Source organism: Cavia porcellus, unplaced genomic scaffold (assembly GCF_034190915.1).
Source record: "Cavia porcellus strain 051 isolate PalLab524CR breed Dunkin Hartley unplaced genomic scaffold, mCavPor4.1 scaffold_1, whole genome shotgun sequence".
NCBI lineage: Eukaryota > Metazoa > Chordata > Mammalia > Rodentia > Caviidae > Cavia > Cavia porcellus.
Window position 1 is genome coordinate 84,048,827 of NW_026947484.1, and position 21,024 is coordinate 84,069,850.

Consider the following 21,024-nt stretch of genomic DNA (forward strand, 5'->3'; position numbering starts at 1 on the left):
CCAACTTTGGAAGTCGCCCTAGATTAATGCTGAAAAGCAGACAAGGCCAAAACTCACAAGAAGGAAAGGTTGGTTCTACTACCAAGGTGACTGGCACTAAATGCACGCAGCCTGGGCCACCTGTAAGCTTCTCACTCATACACCTAGGTTTGATCACACATGCTCTTTCTCTTGCTCAGGTTGGCATAGGGCACCACAGGTAACATAATTTGAAGCTGGCGAATTGTCTTCAGTGGGATGATCTCAGCTGGACACATATCCGTTTGCCAAAACTGTATCACCTCAGGAGTTAGGGTATCTTTCTTCAAGGATCAGGGGGTGCTTCCTTTGTGGTTTCCAAGATCCTCAACGAGGCAGTGTGTCTAATACAAAGGTCATCTTTCCCCATATTCCTTGTCTCTTCCTGTTGTGCCACCACTTTTATCTTATGTAAAGCTAACCTTGCTGAGGTCTTGTTACAGCACTGATACGCTGTCATTGTATCCAGTTCTGGAAAATCTGTTTAAATACTGAATCCTAAAATAATTACTTCTGACTATAGCCCGATTCATCTCCACGCCTTACTTTTCTCCTGAGCTAAAGTGGCACATATAATTTTAAAAGTCTGCTGAATATTTTCCTATGATTACTCCAGGGTTATCTCAAATTCGTTGTAACAAACTGAAAAATCTCCCCCAGAAGCAGACCCCTTCTTCACATAGTTTAATGAACAGGAACACAGCTTTAATGTTCATGGACTATCTTTAACCTTTTTCTCTTCCTAATTCTCAGTCATGAAGCCTTTGTCAAATCTTCCTTTAAAATATTGATCATAACGCTCCCTTTTTCACTTCTGCCACCTCAACTTTATTGAAGTTTGATCACTTCATGACTAAGTTATTAAAAGAATTCCTTTGCTTTTTTATCTGATTTTTATTCTAATTTGTCCCTTAAGTCACTGGTTTTTAAAAAGCAGGTAATGATGCCATTTAGTAGATCAAGAAATGAAATTATCTGAGTCATGACCAGCATTTAAACAGACAAAAAAGTGGGGGACAGATAGATTTGAATACAAAATGTTTGTAGAGTTTATTATGTGTTTAAAGTATGCTTTTCTAAAACTTTTATTTCAGTAAAGCATATGTGTACACTGGATCATAACAAACGTATTTCTTTCTGTGAGTCATTATTATAGTTGGGATTCAAAATGTATCTGCCACAAATGCTCCATGTGAAGTGTTGATTACTGATGGGCTTTCGGGGAGGGGTTGATAGGATGTGGGCTCTAACGTGGCTCTATGGGAAGGTTTAGAAGGTAATGTGGCACCTAGAGGAAGAGAATGGGTCACAGCGGGATGGTTTTAGGGAATATATCAGGTTCCGGGCCCTTCCTTTTTGGCTCTTTTTCTTTCTACTTCTGCACTGCCATCAGCTCAGCAGCTTTCCTCTGCCCTGCCCTTCTGCCACGCCCTTTTGCTTCATCACAGGACTGAAACCAACAGGCCCAGCTCATCATGGACTGATTCTCTGCAAGGATGAGCCAAAGTAAACCATTCCTGCTTTAACCTATTTGTTTCAGGTATACGGTGACTAACAGTCTTGACATAGTACCACCTTGTCAGCCTATAAGGACTTACACTTGATACTGATTTTTCCAAGAATCAAAAAAAGTCTTCTGATGGTGCAATACAATCATATATTGAATGAAAGAATACCATCCTTACAAACTTTATGTTTCATTTTAATTTTTTTTTTTTTGTATCTCCCCAGGAATGAAGAATGAAAGACCCTATACGTTTAGATTTAGGATTTTGCCAACACTGTACTATAATTTACTACTTAGGTGTATTTATAAATAATTTATGCAAAGGTTTCCTTTTTTTCAAATTGGCAAGGTCATGGTCAGGTGATTGGTCATGATCAGTTGGACCGGTGGCAATTGCATTCATGGCTACCTCTGCTGTGTGTAATGCAAAATGCTGTGGTTCCCATGTTTGATCCTGCAGCATTCATTCTCATTCATTCTCATTCTCTCCATCTCCCCCTCTCTTTCCCTTTCACCTATCCAATCTCCTGTCATCCCTTAAGCTGTCAAACATACTTTAGGATCTCTTTTAGCATCATGATTAACTGTTTCTGAACCCACAGCTCGTACTAACATTGCCACTCATTTCCTAAAGTGTTATTATACCTGGCTTCAGGCCATTTCTTCAGCTATATTTTTCAGACCTGTTTAGAACTGTACATATTCTAGCTATCCAGACTGCAAACACTTGAGGGGTGGATGTCGCCTGTGTTTGTTCCTTGCAGTACCTTACATAGGCTCACAATAATGTAATCCATCTATTTAAATATATTTAAAAAAACATTTCTCTCTCAATGAGATGCTTCTAGGAAGGTCCACCTTTCATTCAAATCTTAAGACAAAAGAGAAATTTGTAAAGGGAGTTTAATCAATGCCAGATCTTTATCAGGTTATCTATGGAGTATCTAACTTATGATAGGACTATAAAAACCTATGCAACAACTTGACACTTCAGTCTGCAATGCCTACACCCAAAGAGTACCTCCTCTGCGTGGCACAGGCAGTTAGTAGCAGAAATCAAAAGAACTGTGGTGAACCCATGGCTTTTATGCAGTAAGAAGCATCATGCTGACTTTGTAAAACAAAAAACCAAAACAAAAAGTGCACACAAAGTAAAGATAACTTTAAAAAAGTTTGTTAGTTCATGCATCCAAGCAAATAGTGATGACAAATTCATGCACACTGTGAAAGAGTAAAGGAATGATATAAAAATTATATATAGTCTTTTTTTTTTTTGACAAAGCAGTTAAAAATTACTCACATGTTCAGTAGTATCATCAAACTCCCACTGATTGAGATTAAGAAGGTTGGGGGGAAACAAAATGAAAAAAAAAAAATGAAGAGAAATCTATTGCTTTATAAAGGCAAATTTGCCTTCCTTTGATTAAAGAAAAAGGAAATTAAGTAACTGAAACAATGTGTACAATGACATTCAAAGGAATGTAAGTGTGCTATGTTAGCCATCCTCATACACAAATGTACAACTGGACATAAAATTAAATAGGCTGTGTTATTGCTGCCACTAAAACCAGCCATATATATACACATTTATATAATATATAAATAATTATATAAATGTATTATTCACTGAAATAAGGAAACCAATAAGGTATAGCACAAAGCTAGTGCTTGTAATCACATCCTATTTTTTAATATTTATTTTCACTTCTTTCCTGAGTTACATGCTTCAAGTTACAATTCAGGTTAGTATTTTTCATTTCATTGCAATTGTATATCCCCAATGAAGACTTGTGCTTTGTAACGAAGTTTCAATGAACAGTCAAAGATAACAAATTAGATGGGAAGGGAAAAATAAGGTAGGAAAACCAGCAATTAAGAAAAGCAAAGTGGAAAGGAGAAAAAAAAAAGTCAAAGTAGATAAAAGACATAAAATGATACAGTTGGAATTCAATAGGGTTGGCATTAGAATTACAGACAGATGTACTGTTTTGTAATGCAAATGATCTAAGAACCAAGGTAAGATGATCATATTTTATTTTTCATAATTGAAGACTTATAAAATAAAACACAGTAATCATCAGTGTAGGACAGTTATGAGAACTTACTAGTTTATAAAGCAATACAAAATAAAGGCCTATAAAATCATAGTCAGGCCCTTTTTCTGATATCAAAGGGATACCAGGACTCTCTACCTGCATGTACAAAAGTGGCCTTCAAATCAATTACATACAGCTGGACTTAGGATGGATAAATGAGCTCCAGTTCTAGATGCATACAGTTAGAAAGTTTCAGAACTGAAGCAGAATAAGCTTGATTTACATAAAGACTTTAAAGCTAAATAGTTAGTGATCCAGGGTCTTTATGGTCCTCACATTTTCAGAGAGAAAAAAATAATGTAAAATTGGGCAACCTATGGTCGTAGTTTAACTTGCCCCAGGGTCTTTCCCATTTCCATACAGAAGTGAAGGCATTTTCACTATTGCCATCTCTGCTTGCTCAACCATCAGTTTGCTGAATGGACAAAACACTTCAATATTCGCAAAAACCCACTATCCTTTGACGCTGAAAAGGGAAGCTAGTTCACACTTCACATGTCATTTCCCAGCATGGCTAATATTTCTTTTCCTTTCAGGAAAATACATGATTATATTTGAATCACCTTTGACTTAAGAAGAAACATTGAAAAATTTCACTGATTTGTTTTAAAAACCTGGTCAAAACAAAACAAAACAAAACAAAAACCTGTGAAATAATGATTATGAAACACAGCACTAGTACTAAAAGAGTTTTCATGTACTCAACTACTCATTAATTTTCTTAACTCAATATAGAGGATCTCATTTATTTGATGGGAAATTTAAAATTTTGTTATCATTGAGATTCTCTTCATTTTCTGGAACCTGAAACAATAAGTTGCATCAAATATGTAACTTGATGAAATATTACATAAAATAATCCTTTCCAGGTATCATTCTCTTAACCAAAATGGCAGTTACTTTTTAAGAAAGTGTAAATATTTATTTATGTATATATTTTACATACAAATATCTTCTTATTCTTAAAAATTTAAACATTATATAATGTCAGTTCTTGAGTGGAAAGCAATCATACATTTAAAAATTACATTAATTTAATTCCAAACAGTTGTAGTATAGCCGAAAGCAGATCTTATCAGCAAAACCTGCAGCTAAAAATTCTTCCTTTTGATTAAACAAATTTTCTTAAGAAAGGCAATTTTAGGCAGAGTAGCAAAGAGCTGAATGTTTGTATTTTCACAAAACAGTGGCATGCTTTTAATCAGACTGGAGGGTCATTTTGTTACTTGACACCCCCTGGGATCACAAAGGTAAACATCAATATATTTCAAAATCTAGAATTATGTGTAGGTTTTTTAAGCCTCAGAGAAATAAAATGGGGGTCAATTTCAAAGTATAGAGCAATGTAAATCAATTGTGTAAAATCAGAGGTAGGTAACGTCAGAGGCTCACCTGTGCGTCAGCCAGCATGACGTCCTTCAGCATGGGCTGGCCCTTGGGCTCACCATTTTCCATCCTCACATAATGCACCTGGTATCCTCTTATCTGGCCATGCTGTTTATTGGGCACCGGTGAGCGCCACGAGACTTTAACAGATGTTGAGTTGACAGCCTCTACCTCGACTTTGCGAGGAGGACCACTAGGAACTGGAACAACATCATCGGATAAAAGAAAATTATAGGCACTTGTCCCACCCAGTCAGAGCATTTTCTTCACTTAAAAATGGGCAGACCCACTATGCTTCCTTTGAGGAATACAAACATTTTCAACCAATGAAAATGCTCAACCACTCTGCTCTACCTTTTAAGAAAAGATCAAAAAACATGACCAATGCAAAAAAACAAAATGGAAGAAAAAAAGAGTATCAGAGAAATAGAAAAACATGTAAAAAAATGTACAAAAGCCAAGGAAGATGCTTTGAGGCTCAAAGCATTAAAGCACAAAGAGGTATTGCATTGAAATAATAACAAAAACTGATTGTTGATTGTCGTGTGTTTTTAAAGGTTTCTGTTCAAACAGCAGAATAAAAAGATTCTTGATTATATGCATTGTCTTCTTTTTTTTCCTCATATCAAAGGTATTCCATACGACAGATGCCAAAAATGGAAATGTTGAGCATCAGTGTCTTTGAAATATGCAAGACAAAAACAAGAAGAAAAGAAGGCAGTTTTGAAAGTTAACTTCAAAATGTAAAAGAAGTGAATATAAAAAGCCAAGAAAAACATAGAAGACTTTAGCTGGCTGTACAGAGAAGTGTCCTTTCAAAGGCAAGAAAATCAGTGCCTTGAGACTGGGGCAAAAATGCTCAGGACGCAGCAAGACAGGTCTTTGGCAAAAATTTTGAAGTAACAGCAATGCTGGCCAAGAAGATAAGCAGAGAAAAGTGGACAACGTTTAGCCTATCAAAAGACAGCAGACCAAGATTGGCAGAAGGGTGCAAACTGACGTAGTGGAGGCAACATACCATCTTCATCGGTTCGAATCAACACGGACAAGCTCTCAGGGCCGGGGCCGACATCTGTGTGGGCAGTCACAGTGATCCGGTATTCAGTCCATTTTTCCAGCTGTTCCAAAAGGTATTTGGTAGTGTCCGAAGGAATTCCCAAAACCTCATGAGGCTTGTCATCTTCCCCATCCACTGCCGTGTACTTGATGGAGTATTCAGTAATAATGCCATTCTGCTTCTCCACTGGTGGAGGCTGCCAACTTACCAAAATACTAGTGGAACTTGGGCTGGTACAACTAATGTCTTGAGGAGGAGCTGACGGCTCTTATTTTGGTAGTGAGTTAAAGGAGGATTTGAGTGAAAGGACAGGAGTGGTTGGAAAAAAAATGATAAAACAAAAGAAAAGGCAAAAATAAATAAACGAACAGTAAGGACAACAAAATAAAAATAAGGCTTAGAAACTTAAAAGTTTAAAGACACATTTATGTACCTTGGCTTAGTAACATGAATAAATCAAAGAAATGAATAAATGACCAAAAATAATTGTTAAATAATGGGTGGGGGGAATGTGTGAAAATGAAACTTTGAGATAATCAAGCCTCAAATAAAGTTACCTACCTGAGATTTAAATTCTTCTGCTAAAAGAATCCCTCAGCATTTCCCACCCCATTATACTGACTGTCCAGCCCCCGAAGCTACAAACAAAGCTAGTTTTCATTTTAAACTTGGGATTCTGATGATGAGGCACAGAGGCATTTTACATTTTCATTTCTACATTCTAAAATGAGGTGAATTCAGTCACAGAACTCACTGTGAGAAGTTACAGTGACTGCTACATGCCCTTCCACCACTTCTAACTTAAGAAATAAAATAAAAAGCCCACCAAACACAAAAGGCTACACTCTGTCTCAAGTCTGCCTGAGCAGTTGTAATCAAGGATGTTACCCTAACATTGACTGCAGTTCCAATACAGTAAGCATGCAGAATCAATAAAGGATGAAATGCATATTCCGAGATTTACCTACCCGAGGGTAATGTCAGGCTTGTTGGTTTTGACTGTAACATGTACTTACCCTATGTCAGCTTTCAGCATTTTTATTATAACTCTTCTTGAGACACCATTGCTAAAGAATTAGATCCCACCAGCAAATTTTGGTAAAATCAGTAATAATTATCTATCCCTTACAAAATGTCAACACAGCCATTAAAAAAAAACTATTTTAAAAGAGAACCCCAAAACCAAGAGATGGTATGACTTAGATGCAAAAGTCTTTGCTTTGTACATAATTATGGTAATGAAGTGTGCTCACATGAGAATTAAAAGAGAAACTTTCATAGTGCCCATTATAAATCAGTCACTTTCTGAGCAATTATTTTCCATCAAATTAACCAAATATATCATTATTTGAAAAAAATTAAAACACCATAAAGGACAACATGACTATGATCATGACTTTTTAAAGTTAATAGTATATATCCTAAAGAAGGACAAACAAGAGGGCTAAGATATTCAAATATATATACATAATTTTTAAAGCAGTATCTATGGTAGTATTAATGACATCACCCTAAACTTTATGTTTTAAAATTACTTGAGGATTTCCTAACACTATATTAGGGAATTTTGTTTTTTCCTTTGAAATGGAAGTCCACTGTGTGGCCCAGGAAGTCTCCAACTCCTAACTCAAGTGATTCTGTCATTTCAGCCTCCAGAGTACCTAGTGTGCAGTCACTACTGCATGTGAAGACTCTGGAAGTCTTAACATTTTAAGTATGAAGTGTAAAGTATATCTAATTGTTTTGTCTTAGTTCACATGCTTTGAGTTCATCATTAACTGTCAATCAAAATGAAAAATTCCCTTCACTCACAAAACAAAATATTCTTATAGGAGAGTCTTATGAGTTTGAAGTAAGAGTTGCAAAATCACTAGAATATCATTTTTGTTGATTCTAACTTGAGGTTCTTCTATCTTGAATTATAAAACATATATATATATATATATATATATATATATATATATATCAATATTCATAAGTTGAGTAATTCCTGAAACAGCAAGGAATCATTTGTAATTCTTACTTAAAAAGCTAATTTTATTTTTACTAGATCACTGCCTTCAGTGAAAATCACTGCCTTCCTGTTCTAGTACAAAATATTTAGTGCTGCTTAAAATTTTCACTTTAATTGAGTTGATACTTCTTGATGTTGGTACAAAAAGTCCATTATATATTTAGGCATGTATTTATGTTTTAAAGTTAAGTGTGTAAACTAGACAAAATATGCTATTGAAACAATATTTTTAACTAAATGTCTTATATTAAAAGAATTATCTTCCTCAGTGTTACTCATTCACTGCATAGAATTCAAAGCAAACATATACAAAAATGCTGTAATTTACATGCTTCAATTTTTACATGAAAGGAATTTTATGGGAAAAAGAACTATAATCATGAATAAGTTAGGCAACAATATCCAAATTTCACATGAATAATCACGTTTTAATTAAAAAAATATAAATTTTACCCTCAAAGTCATGAAAGACTTCAACTTTCTATAGAAAATGAAATGCTGAAAAAATCGTACATATGAAAGGAAATTAATCTTTTAAAAACATCAATTTCATGTTTGTTGACAGGTCTAGATACGAAGTCTACAGAGGATCTTTTTGATAAGACTCAACATATTCATAGTATTTGTGTCTGCTGAATATATTGCTATGTCAAAAGCACAGATATTGCACAAAATACTGTAAAACTCTCCAAGATAAATAGTTGTCTGTAAACTATAGATATTATTAAAGAGTAAAGAACAGTATTTGTTGTAAGTTACCCACACTGCCCATCAAAACCAATTTCCTATATAATATTCCATGTTATCTATATACATATATATATATATAGATATATACATATATATCTATATATACATACCATGGGCATAAATAATCCCCATCTTAACAAATACAATTATGCTTAAGGGCAAAGTTCCAAAAAGAAATTGAATTTGAGAAAAGAAAATACAATTTAGGATTGCAAATGTGCTTGTGATTACTCCATTATTCTTAAAATTGTCTAAACACAGATCTGTGAACGTTTATTTCCACATGTACTATTTGCAAAGTTAATAAGAAACGGGACATAATAACTGAGCTTTTTTCCCTTACATATGAAACAGACATATGAAACAAAGACTTGCTTATAGCAAAATTAAAGCCTAAACACTTTAAAAAAGATAAAAGTTTTGTCTTTTGTTGCCTTTTTATTTACTATGTCCCCTGAAACTACACTGTAGTATTTTCAATATGAATTTTGCCTGATAGCCTTATAATTCTTCTACAAGAATCCAAATGAACCACTTTCACTTACTTTTCAGCAGTGGAAGTCTACTGATTTCTTTGAAAGACTTTTGACTTAGGAAATGGAAAATGGGCTTTGTTATTTGGACCACATTTGAAACCAGCATAACTTAGTCTATGCACTGATCCCCAAAGTGAGACGCTTGCTAGCATACAAACTATGGACTAATTAGCATATCAGTGAGTTTGTTTGTGGAGACAAAGGCAGAAACATCTCCAAGTTCAAAATGGTCAGAAAGCAAGCAAAGAGAGACACCTACTTGATTGCATGGTTCTAGCTGATATTTCAGCTGTAGAAGCACCCAGGCCTTGAGGAGAGCGTGCAGCCAGACGGAAATAGTACAGGCTGTTTGGTTTCAGCCCTTGCAGCCTGTATGATGTCCCTGGCTCAATTGTAATCCGTTGCTGTAAGAAGAGAATTTGGTTGTCCTCATTAAGATTTATGAAAATATTTTTAAATCACATTGTAATATCAGATTTCTGTCACTAGAACTATAAAGTTATCAAACTATCACAAGAGAATCAAGAGGAAGATCAAAAACTGTACTAGGGGAATTATATAATTAAAATATTACAGTTTAAGAGGTTTCTGTAGAAGACAGCATCAGCTTCTTCCATTGCACACAGGCTGACAAAAAAGAAGTACCAACCTCCATCCCACTCTGCTGTAAACGACCGGCTTATCTGGAGAAACACAGGCTGTGATAATAGCTATGGAGGTGAAATACAATTGAATGCCTGTGGTGCTTTGGTGTTCCACTAACATTGCTTGTGTAGGACCAATGGTCTGATCACAGGTTCAGAGGATAGCGGTGCACAGTGCGACATGTAGTGGAGGATCTTCTTCTGAGGGTTGCAGCCATTGCTGATTCCCTATGGTCTTGTTTTGGAAGTCTTATATTGTATCCATTGTTTCATTGAGTTTTATTCTCTTTTGTTTTGTTTGATTATGTTAAATCCAATGGTAGGAGCAGCATTTCAAAGATAGATTTCAATGGTAACAATTTTGGGTTTACTATAGGCTTGTTTTGAAGTTCTTTATTGCATTCATTGCTTTGTTTTTATTGTTTCTATTCCGTTCTGTTTGATTTTTACTATGTCTGAAGTTATCTGCCGCTATTTTGAAGACATCAAAAGGCATTATGATAACTACTGGGTAATTTCTTAATATTTTAAAGTCCTGCATCTTTTGGTTTGTTTTGATTGGTTTTATTCTCTTTAAAATATAAAGAGAAGACAGGCTATCTGGGAGTAAGGGAAGCCAGAGGTTAGAATGTTTACAAAGTTATCTAAATGCAGCAGATAAAAAGGAGACTGAAAAGTACACTCATGAATGTGCCCCATCCGAAAGGTGCATTATGTAGCTATGACAGAAAACAAACAGAAACTGACACCTGCCCCTAATACTAGAATATGCTGAACAGGCACAATTTCATTTAAACAGATGTCCAGTTCATCCTCATGACCCTCTGCAATCTGATCGGGGCAAAGATAATATGGTCAGAAGTAACAACAGTAATTAATGTACGGTTACCAAGAGGTTGGAACGAGACAGCTATGAAACTGCCAAGTTCTGATGGGAAAAAACCTGATGTTAGTTACTCAGGAAAGTGGAAAAAATTCTATATATTCATACCATTACTCTAGGTTCATTTAAGATGACTCAAGAATTTCCATTTTCCTTATGAATATAGAATATGCAATAATAAACTTAGAAACTTTTATAACTTGTAACATTGTATAAGACTTCTGCAGGTGATTTATCAAATGTATAATTCATATACACTTGAAATGTTCTGCTTGAATGTTGTACATCGGTAATCAATCTTGCATTGAATATTAGCCTGTAGTAAATCTTAAAATGAAAGCAAATATGTTATCTAATAATTGTGTAAATAACCGTAAGGTTTTTATCAAGTAGTGATTGATATTTATAAAAACTAAACAGTCAGGGAGAATTCAAATATAATGCTAAAGAAAACATCCCTGTATTCTAGCTTACAAATTAAAAAAATATTCTCAAAGTTTTAGATTTATGAAATTAAGAAAACAATTATTTTGATAAATAATTTTAAAGCACACTGGACATCCCAAACTTCAAGCATCCACAGTATTCTAACAGGTTTACCATTCTTCTAGAGTGTGTTTTTATTTTAGTTTGATGATTTAATGATGATTTATGATACACAAAAAGCAAGAGCTCAAGTTGTACCATTAAGATATGTCTTGATTTCACTTATGTAATTTTAAAGGCATAATTTATACGGTCTTTATTAGCTAATTCTAAAAACTTACATTTAAAGTTTTCCCTTGAGATTTCGCTCAATGCAAACAGATAAAACAGAAATTTATAAGAACCTATGAATTTATTATAGCATTCAAAATGATGTACCATGAATTAGTTTATAAGTAGTTTATTTAATAAATGAATGTTTAAATTAAGAATGTATTCCTTATTAGAACAAAGGTACTATTCTGCTTTTCAATTTTCTATTTAGATAAAGAATTGTAAGAGGTATAATAAAATGACTGGCATACATCGAATTTTCAAGTATAGTTAAACTAACAGTTTTGTACTAGTGTTGTTATTGGATTTCACAATAACGAAGGAAATACATTATTCACATTTCTATACTCTTATTGTGATGATGTTCAATATCTTAATGTCAATTTCTGCCATTTATTCAAAATATAACTCAAGACGGATTAGATCAAAACAGTTAAGAACAGACTTTGAAAACTGTGTAATTTAAATCCACCTCTGCCAATTAGTAGTAGAAGACAGGCAATTTATTTAACTTTTTGTAACTTTTCTTATTGTGGAATTGAATGATGACAGAGTTGACCTCCTCCCAATGCTTCCTAAAGAATAAATGAATTTATACATGTGAAACTATTACAGCAGTGCACTATGATGTAAGTATCCATTATGATGGCTTTCATTTCTATGCCTTGTGTACTCTTGTTACTTTATTTGCTAAATTACTATCCCTTTATGTATATTCACATCTCATCCACTTTAGTATGTCAATAAATATTTGCTATTTGCATCTTCCTCTAAAACCACTGCAGACAAATTCACTTGCAAATGACTTCCAGTAGCATACAGAGCTCACTCAGTCACTTGTCACCACAGCAGCTTAAGTGCTTAAATGATAGAGAAGTCCCCAAGTGTTAGTGTATCTCTTCTACAACTGCATAGGTCTCTAACCTGAAACTTGGAAATGTGAATAGAATGGAGCAAGAGTTTTACTTTGTTTTATTTTTGCCTTAAGGCTCTCTGTGAACCATTGTTATTTTGGGGTCGGGGGGAGGTGCTATTGCTCTTTTGGTGAATACCAATTCTAAACAAAGTTCCCCTGCAAATAACTAGGCAAAAACCTGGTTAAATTCATAAATGTCAAGCAGTGGCCCAGAGTGATGAAAAGCAGTGAAGTGACCAGTATGCTCTCACCTCCTCTCCGTGCTCCCCATCTTTGTAGACCAGTTCATAGCTGGCGATGGTGTCGGAACGTGGAGGTGTCCAAGAAAGCAAAATACTTGTTTCTGATTCAGGTTCTGCTTTGAAGTTTAATGGCTGCCCTGGTACTATAAAGAAGGAGATAAAGGATTAAATTCACCATCACCATGTTCACAAAGTTTCCCAGCAGTGCAACCATTTAATCCTTCATGGTATGCCCACATATCTCAGCTTAATGGAGAACAAGGTTCCAGAGGATTTTCAAATTAACCTCTTTGCACTTAACCTATTATTTTCTCTTCCAAAACCAAGAACAATGTGGTAAATACTGATTTGTTGTGAGTACTTTAATGTAGACACAATGTAAAGTAAGTGCATTATGTATATATGTCTCTGAATTCAATATTAAGGATAATAAAATTATGTAAACAAATACTAAATGCAGAAAAGCTATTACTACTTATAACTACATGGAAACTTACTCTCTTCCACTACACAAAATATTCTAAATCATTTCCATTTAGACCTCTAAAATCCCACCTGTATGCCATTAATAGACCACACATAGGCAATCAGAACCATCTAGCATTTTTCTGACCAATCCATAGTTTCAAAAATACTTCTAATTTCAAAATTACTTTAGATTAATGTGCTAGACTTAATGTAGTATTTTCCCTACTGTCTTGGAACTAATCTACTACACAAATTAACACATTCATAAGGTGCAATTAATATCAGAAATACATTAACAATTAATCAATATTAGTAATCTCATGTTAATCATACAAACTATGCAATGATCACATGCATTAAACAGGAATTCTACAAAATTTAAAACATTTTACCCAAGTAACTTTTATTAACCTAAACTTCTCAGTCAGTACCTCATTCTGTTAGTTGCCCTCTCTCCTTCAAAACTGCAGTATAGGGGACTGGGGATTTAGCTCAGCAGCATAAGCACCTGCCTTGCAAGCAGGCAGTTGTGAGTTCGATCCCCGGTACCGACAAAAATGAAAAAGACAAAAACAAACAAACAAACAAACAAAAAAAAAAACCCTACCGTATGGCTAAAGTGTAACTAGCACACCTAATCTTACATTCTTCTTGGTCAATGTCCGCTCTAATTAACTAGCAATAACACCTCATTATTTTTTAAATAATTTAACCGTTTCCTTGATACTTTGGCATATGTCAATGTAATGCACCTCCAAATGGGTTTATTTATTCTCCCACAATCTGACATGAGAATTCCATGCCTATTAAAAAACAAACAAACCAGAAGAGAACAACTTTCCAAATTACATCTTTGGAAAGTTGGATAATAAAACAAATTACAGATGATAACTTTAAAATAATGCTAGAAACACTTGCACAAGAAAAGTAGACTTTGGAGTATAAAATATACCGTTCTCTTTTAGAATCATCTCTCTATCGTTATGAATAAGGAAATTTTTAAAATGTCCTTTGTTTAAAGGAAGATTGAATGTCTGCAGGGCTCTTCAACAGTGGTGGTTTTTAAGGTCTAATGATCAGTTCAGTGCTCTGCCTGTTTTGTCAGGCAGTGCCATGGTGTGTCTGTTAATATATGTGAGCATGTGTATGTGTATGTGTATGAGTGCATCTACTCATTCATGTCTGGATTGATGCTTAAGGCCACAAATAATCAGTGTTTCACATTTCCAGTTGCCTTCATCATTTTTTCCTTTCTTTCTTTTTATCATAGACCTTGAAATTCTCATTAATTTAATGCTTCTGGGAACTTACTTTCTGAACAAGGCATCAAATTTTTGTTTTCCAGTGCCTGCCCAGTGGCTAATCTAGCACAATCATTCATTCAGATGGAGAGGCAAAAACAGAAGAAGATAACAAATAAGATCCAGGAGCAAGAGAAGGGGGACCAGAGGGTAATAAAAACACATGGGCAAACCACAAAGGAAAGGCAAAATGCACTACTTCTAAATACCAAAGGCAATGACAAGAGCAGCAATGGAAGACAAGAATAATCAGATGTAAAGATTATAATCAGTTTCTAATATTCAGGGCATAAAAGCATTTCTCAGCCTAAACAACACATACACATGTGTGTGTAAAGTCACTTATTTTCTCTAGTTGTATTATCTTTCATTCCCCTAATTTCAATAAGTCTGGAAAAGAAGGAAATATGAGGAAACTCTTGCATCAAACCAAATTGGAACTAAGTATTGTCAAGAACTGGAGACAGAGCGCTAAAGGGCTGCTGTCAGGATAATAATTGTTTGGTGCATGTTTCCTCCCTGCTTAATGTTAATAATAGACACTGATTGAAAACATCTTGGAAAACAGATTAACTTTTTCTTATTTAAACTGTTTACTTTTTGCTTTTAATTTGTCTTGAGTAAATATCCAGTTGGTCTCAATGCTTCATTCTTGTTTAGTGACACAAGCTTTGTCTGATCTTCTAATTCTCTGGTTTTATTATGATCCCCCTTCCTTCTAAATAACAGACTAAACAGACATGTCAGTATCAGAGGGTACAGTGCTGCTTCTACTCTTAGATAAAGAGAGTCTTAGCCAGATGACTTGATGTCTTCATGTAATATGTAGGAATCCTTTCCTCTTTTTTTCATAGTCTCCTTTATAAATAGTGCAGAAGAAAAAACTCACGACTAAACTGTAAACTCGTACTGGAAATACAGATGGCTAGAGATATCAGACCACTAATGAGATGCGTGAGGATGCTACAGGACCTCATGCTGCCAGAAAGATAGCCCCTGTCTCAAAAGTAACAGGTCAAATTTAGTGCCACCAGATATAGAAAGTGGGTCCAGGTTTTTAGAGATCTGATTTTTTTTTAGAAGTTGCCAATGAATCTTCTAGGCAAAATTTCTTAATGTTTCATATAAATCGTTTTCAAAAACACAGAATGGGAGAAAGTGTGTCTAAGTGAAATTCAGCATATGGACCAATGTTTTAAATTATCCTCTCATGAGAAACATGGGATCAGCGTGTTAGATTCAGACTTTCTTGGGAACTAAAATACTACCTAAGGTATAATATTCTCAGAGATTATATTCTTGTATTTGAAACAACCATGAAAGCTGAAGGAAAATAAGAAGGGGTGCAGAATGAATGAATGTATCTTTAAATTCCCAAATACAGTAGTCCTAATATTCATCAAATGTGCATAAAAGAAAATGTTTTAGGGGACTGAAGTCTGTTACAATTGCTTTTTCTTTTTTTTTTTGGTACCTTTCTGAAATATAGATACTTTCATTGTCTGAAGTTTTATACCAAAAAACGTATCTATCATGTTTCTAATTTATACATATATTCACATTTTCCATAAATATATATTCACGTTCATTTATATTTATATACACATACAATGCTTTCAGTCCTTATGCATCACATTTTCTATTCTTTTACTTCACTAACTAGTTATTTGTATACATATATTTTCTTTTCAATGGTATAATATTTCTATCACCAAAAAATGAAACATCAATTAATGAAAATCTGAAATTCTTTCAATTACAGACAAAATAAACATATACACCCAGAACTTCAAACAGAATCACTGTATTAAAATAGGAACTGTAAGTATACTGACTACACACCAAATTTATTACCAAATTATAGCAAAAGTGAAAGTGCAGTACAAAATTCTTTAAAACTGTATTTTAAAATATCCTTGTAGCCTGTAAAGTTATGCCCTTCTTGATTACTTATAAAATGTCCATAGGAAATAAAAATATAAGCCCTGAAAATTTAATTTATAACCTCATCAATAAATGTCAATTCTTTGACTATTAATACAGCTTTATTTTATATAAATATCTCAATGGACTCAAGAAAGAAGATGAAGAAAGTCTAACAAATGAAAGAAAAAGCCATAGGTAACTGAAATGCTAATATACGAACCAATCAGTATTTGAGTAAAACTTAGGAATAGCACTAAAAAGATAAAACAGGCACATATTACTCAGATAAATTATCATTTCATCTTCTCACATAATGAATATGAAATATCACCAAAGACACTAGAAAACCTTTTATAACTAAATAATACTTTCACAATATACATACTTTAAAATGTACGTTTCTATTATTTTTATAATACAAAAAACTATGTTTCTGGCATACTGACAAATGATAATATTAACAGTAAAAGTAACAGTCAGAGTTATGGTGGTAGTAAAATAAAACAAATTTCAAACAAGGAATCTGACGTGTGTCACAAATAATATCATTGACAAAACAGATACTTAATACACAAGGATTTCCACAAGCTTTACTGTCAACCATCATTAAGTAAGACAGTTAAATTTTATTACAGTTGTATTTACATCCGGTCTTTACTTATTGCTGAAAGTATTCATAGAAAGCATTTGAATTAGCTCACAATTTTGATAATTGAAAGGCAGGTTTTTAAAATTTGCTTATATTGGCCTGTTGCCATACATACAATGATTAATAAAGTCCTGGAAAACTAAAGCACAGTATCTCTAAATGTCATAGCCCATATTTAACACTTCACATTTAACATTATTCCACTTCCTAGAATTTGTAATAGAATTCAGTTCTTAACAATACTCAAAGTTTATACCATTAATAGTTTTTTTTATTTTTTACGTATACTTTTTTATCTTTTCAAGACCTATCCTATTAAGGTATATCCATATAAGTCAGTAGACTTTTCTCAACAATCTATGAAATGCACAGAAAAATTTGAAGTCAGATACACTTTCTAAGAAGAGTTCAGACATCAGACACACATCAGGATTGAAGGGGAAGAATGGTTCCACCTAGCATGACAGCAACCAAAATGTATTTCACTGGATTATAACTAAGATGTAATTTGTTATATTTCTTTAGCGGAGTTTTTCTGTTTTCACCGTATTTTTTATTATTATCTATATAAGGTGATTATTCTTTTTTGTACATGTTTTCTAAAAATCAACATATTTTTCTAGCACAGTGTAAGTAATCCCCTTGTCAATGGCTTTCCATTCTACATGCTTTATCTCCAAATAAACCAGCTGCCTGTGTTATACCAGAAGTTACAGTTAAGTTAAAGAATGAAGACTGATCTACATTTCTAGCAAATAATCAAGTAACCAAATTATTTTCTATTTATAATAATTTGAGAATTAATAGTCAATTGTGATAATATTCATTATCAAGGGGAAATATTCTCCACTTAAAAATAGGTCATATTATTTCTAGAAAAATACACATTCATATTGTCTTATCATATTATCATATTGTCTTATCAATTATCTTAGATAAGAACCAAATTGATGACTTCCTTCTTGAGTTCATTTTCTTTCTAAGTACTATTTCTTTTGAATATGTTTTTGAACAAAATGAGGAATATGTTAGAGAATGAAAGACAATAAAATTTAATGCACTCCTATCAGGTATAGAAGGCATCAAATGTACATTTTTATGTATATGTAATTAAAACATATTCACATTCATATATATTTTTAAACAGCACATTTTTGTATGCTTAGAAGAGATAAAATAGATTGAAAACAATCATTTCCTTTAGTGTTCTACAACCTCGCTAAAGAAATATTTCATAATGGTTTGATGTTTTTATATAGCAGTGATGCTAAGAATTAGCTAGTCAGCAAAAACAAGCAGCTCACCAGTAATTATATCAGAACATCATTGTATTTGGCTCCTGTCCACTAACATCAAATGGCCTATGTTAATTAATCCGATAGAACAGATCAAATCCCTGTGCTATTTTGGAGGGTTTTCTTAGCCTATCGATCGTGAAAGGCACAAGTCATTATGTCACTATGTATCTTCTCAATCAATGGATATTAAAAGTCAACTATTATGAAAGGGTCTTGGAAATTTCATAAAGTAAAAAAAAAGAGCCAAAACTAAATTGGAAACGATTCTAATACAACCATGACTCACTGATCTGTTCTTCTAAATTTTATCTTTAGACTAAATCAGACCTTTCACAAAAAGTGTGGATTATGTCAACTCAATTGCTACTTTCATAATACTATATCATTCTTGAGTCTGAATCAATGTTACATTATTTCAATTAGTAATGTGAAAATAAAAATAAACTCTATGCAAGTATAATGTCTGTATTTTTAACTAACTTGTGACTAAAGACACAGGCATCTGTAATTTAATGTTCTAAATATAATGATGCTCATAATATTTAAGGATATACATTTTATGAGAAATTTCACAAATGAAAGTTTTGTTTCTTTGGAAGCTAAATCCTCCTGTTTTCTGAAAATAAAGATGAATGTGCTACATTGTAGATTTCTATATTTAAACTGGTAGTGATAAAACTTATATACCAAATTTAGTTATTTACTATCATATTATTATGTAGCACAGTTTTTTCCCACTTCTTTAAACTTTTTCATATCTATATTATTCAATGTACTTTTTACTGGCATAAGCTATTAACAACCTCAAATATATCAGAAATAAATTATATGTAATTAAAATCTGTGTTTTTCTAGAAAAATATGAACTTTGTTAGTAAATCAAGAGATTCCCCTCAATTATGAATGTTAGAAAAGTTTACTATATTCTCAAAGTACTATAAATAGGAAAAATTTGGATTATGAGGTACTGTTCCTCTCTTCTGTCTCTATTTACTCAATATCCAGTAGGCACAAAAACACTAAAAATATCAACTTAAGATATAATTTATTAGAAAGATAACGATGATTTTAAAAACTACCCAGAAGCCCTGGATTTAAATTCTCTTCTATTTAGTAATCTTCTGGCCCAAAGCAAGGTCCCCAAATTTTCATATGACTTGATTATCAATTTACTCACTGCTACAGGAACAATCCTAATTGGATCATGAGAATACATGTAAAGTTCATGGCACTGTGACTGGTACATATTAGCTATTAGCATAACTATATTTACTAAGTTACAGAATGTTTTTGTCCATTATGTGACCCACAGCTCTCTCTTACACTGAATTATATCACACGGTGATTCATGTGTTACTGTCCTAATGCCCATTATTGCCGAATGTGACTTCATTGGGTTATATGGTCACAGTAGATTTAATCAGCTAAGATGAAGTTATTAGGGTGGGCTATATCCCACTATGATTGGTCATTACACAAGAAAAAACAGGAGGCAAACTGTTTTGTAATGAGAACGTGTGAAGATGAAGGTCAAGAGAGGTTGATGTTTCTACATCTAGCAAACATGGTGTCAATACAGAACACAGTCCTCAGGGGAAAGCAATCCTGTCAGCATCCTGATTCTCAGCTTTCCCGGCCCCAGAACTGTGAGACAATAGATTCCCACCATCAAAACCACCCAGAACATGGTACTTTCACTACAGCAAGTCTGGGAAAACAAGCACAAGCCCACAAAATTCTGTAAGGTGGTGATTCTTACAGATTAGAAAGCCTGAAGCACAATGAAGTGCTACCATTTGGATTTTGAATGTCCCAAAATGTCCACAGGCTAAAGTTTAGGTCACTATTCTGCAGTGCCGCTGGGAAGCTAACAGAACGGTTAGGAGCTGAAAGCAGCGAGGTCACCAAGAATGTGATCTTGGAGGGAACACAGGGCCCCCAGCCATTTCTTTCTCTTTTCTTCTAATTGCTTGCCACAGTCCATGAAGAGAGCGGTTTTGCTCTATCTTACGTGTCACCTCAGACCCTAAAGCAATGGTGCCAGCTTACACAGACTGAAATCATGAGCCAAAATAAAACTTTTTTCGGGAGGGGGCACAGTGAGGAAAAGCTGATCAACACGTCAAGAGAAGTAACCTCTCCAAGGTCACAACACTAACAAATGGTAGCTTGTGATTCAAAACGGGGAAGTTAAAAAAATCAAAATGGAAATTAGAAAATCTTCAAGTGAAATCTAAGCTCCCATATATTTTCTTACCATCTTTTCATGGTTACGGAACTGCTAAAATACCATCAGAAATATTCTGAAAGACGACCACTTTTAGTCAAGAAAAATTAGAACAAAGTCACAGACTGTTATATTTTCCAGCAAAAAGCTTTTTTTGACAAAATTATTCCACAATATTTTCCTGCATATTAATATAGTAAAGAAACCCAGATTAACTACAAATGCCAACTAGGGAAAGGAAGCAGGTAACATTTAGTACAATTAAAGTGAAACATACACTTTTATATACACTTTTATAGCTCTTCTATGTTTTATAATAGGGAAAATAAATCCATAAGCAAGTAAAG

General features: G+C 33.7%; 1 protein-coding gene across 33 annotated transcripts in view; it reads right to left on the reverse strand.

Moving 5' to 3' along the window:
- Positions 1–21,024, reverse strand: part of Ptprd (protein tyrosine phosphatase receptor type D) — a 2,079,748-nt gene that overhangs the window by 155,022 nt on the left and 1,903,702 nt on the right. For 15 of the 33 annotated variants that reach the window (XM_063251000.1, XM_063251037.1, XM_063251031.1 and 12 more), the window contains 5 exons: positions 12,818–12,951; positions 9,624–9,768; positions 6,026–6,331; positions 5,014–5,207; positions 2,826–2,852 (listed from right to left, as the gene is read on the reverse strand). In XM_063251000.1, coding sequence (XP_063107070.1) covers positions 2,826–2,852; positions 5,014–5,207; positions 6,026–6,331; positions 9,624–9,768; positions 12,818–12,951 — 806 coding nt within the window. The remainder of the gene's footprint in view (positions 1–2,825; positions 2,853–5,013; positions 5,208–6,025; positions 6,332–9,623; positions 9,769–12,817; positions 12,952–21,024) is intronic. The other 18 variants (XM_063251136.1, XM_063251128.1, XM_063251102.1 and 15 more) reach the window with 4 other exon arrangements.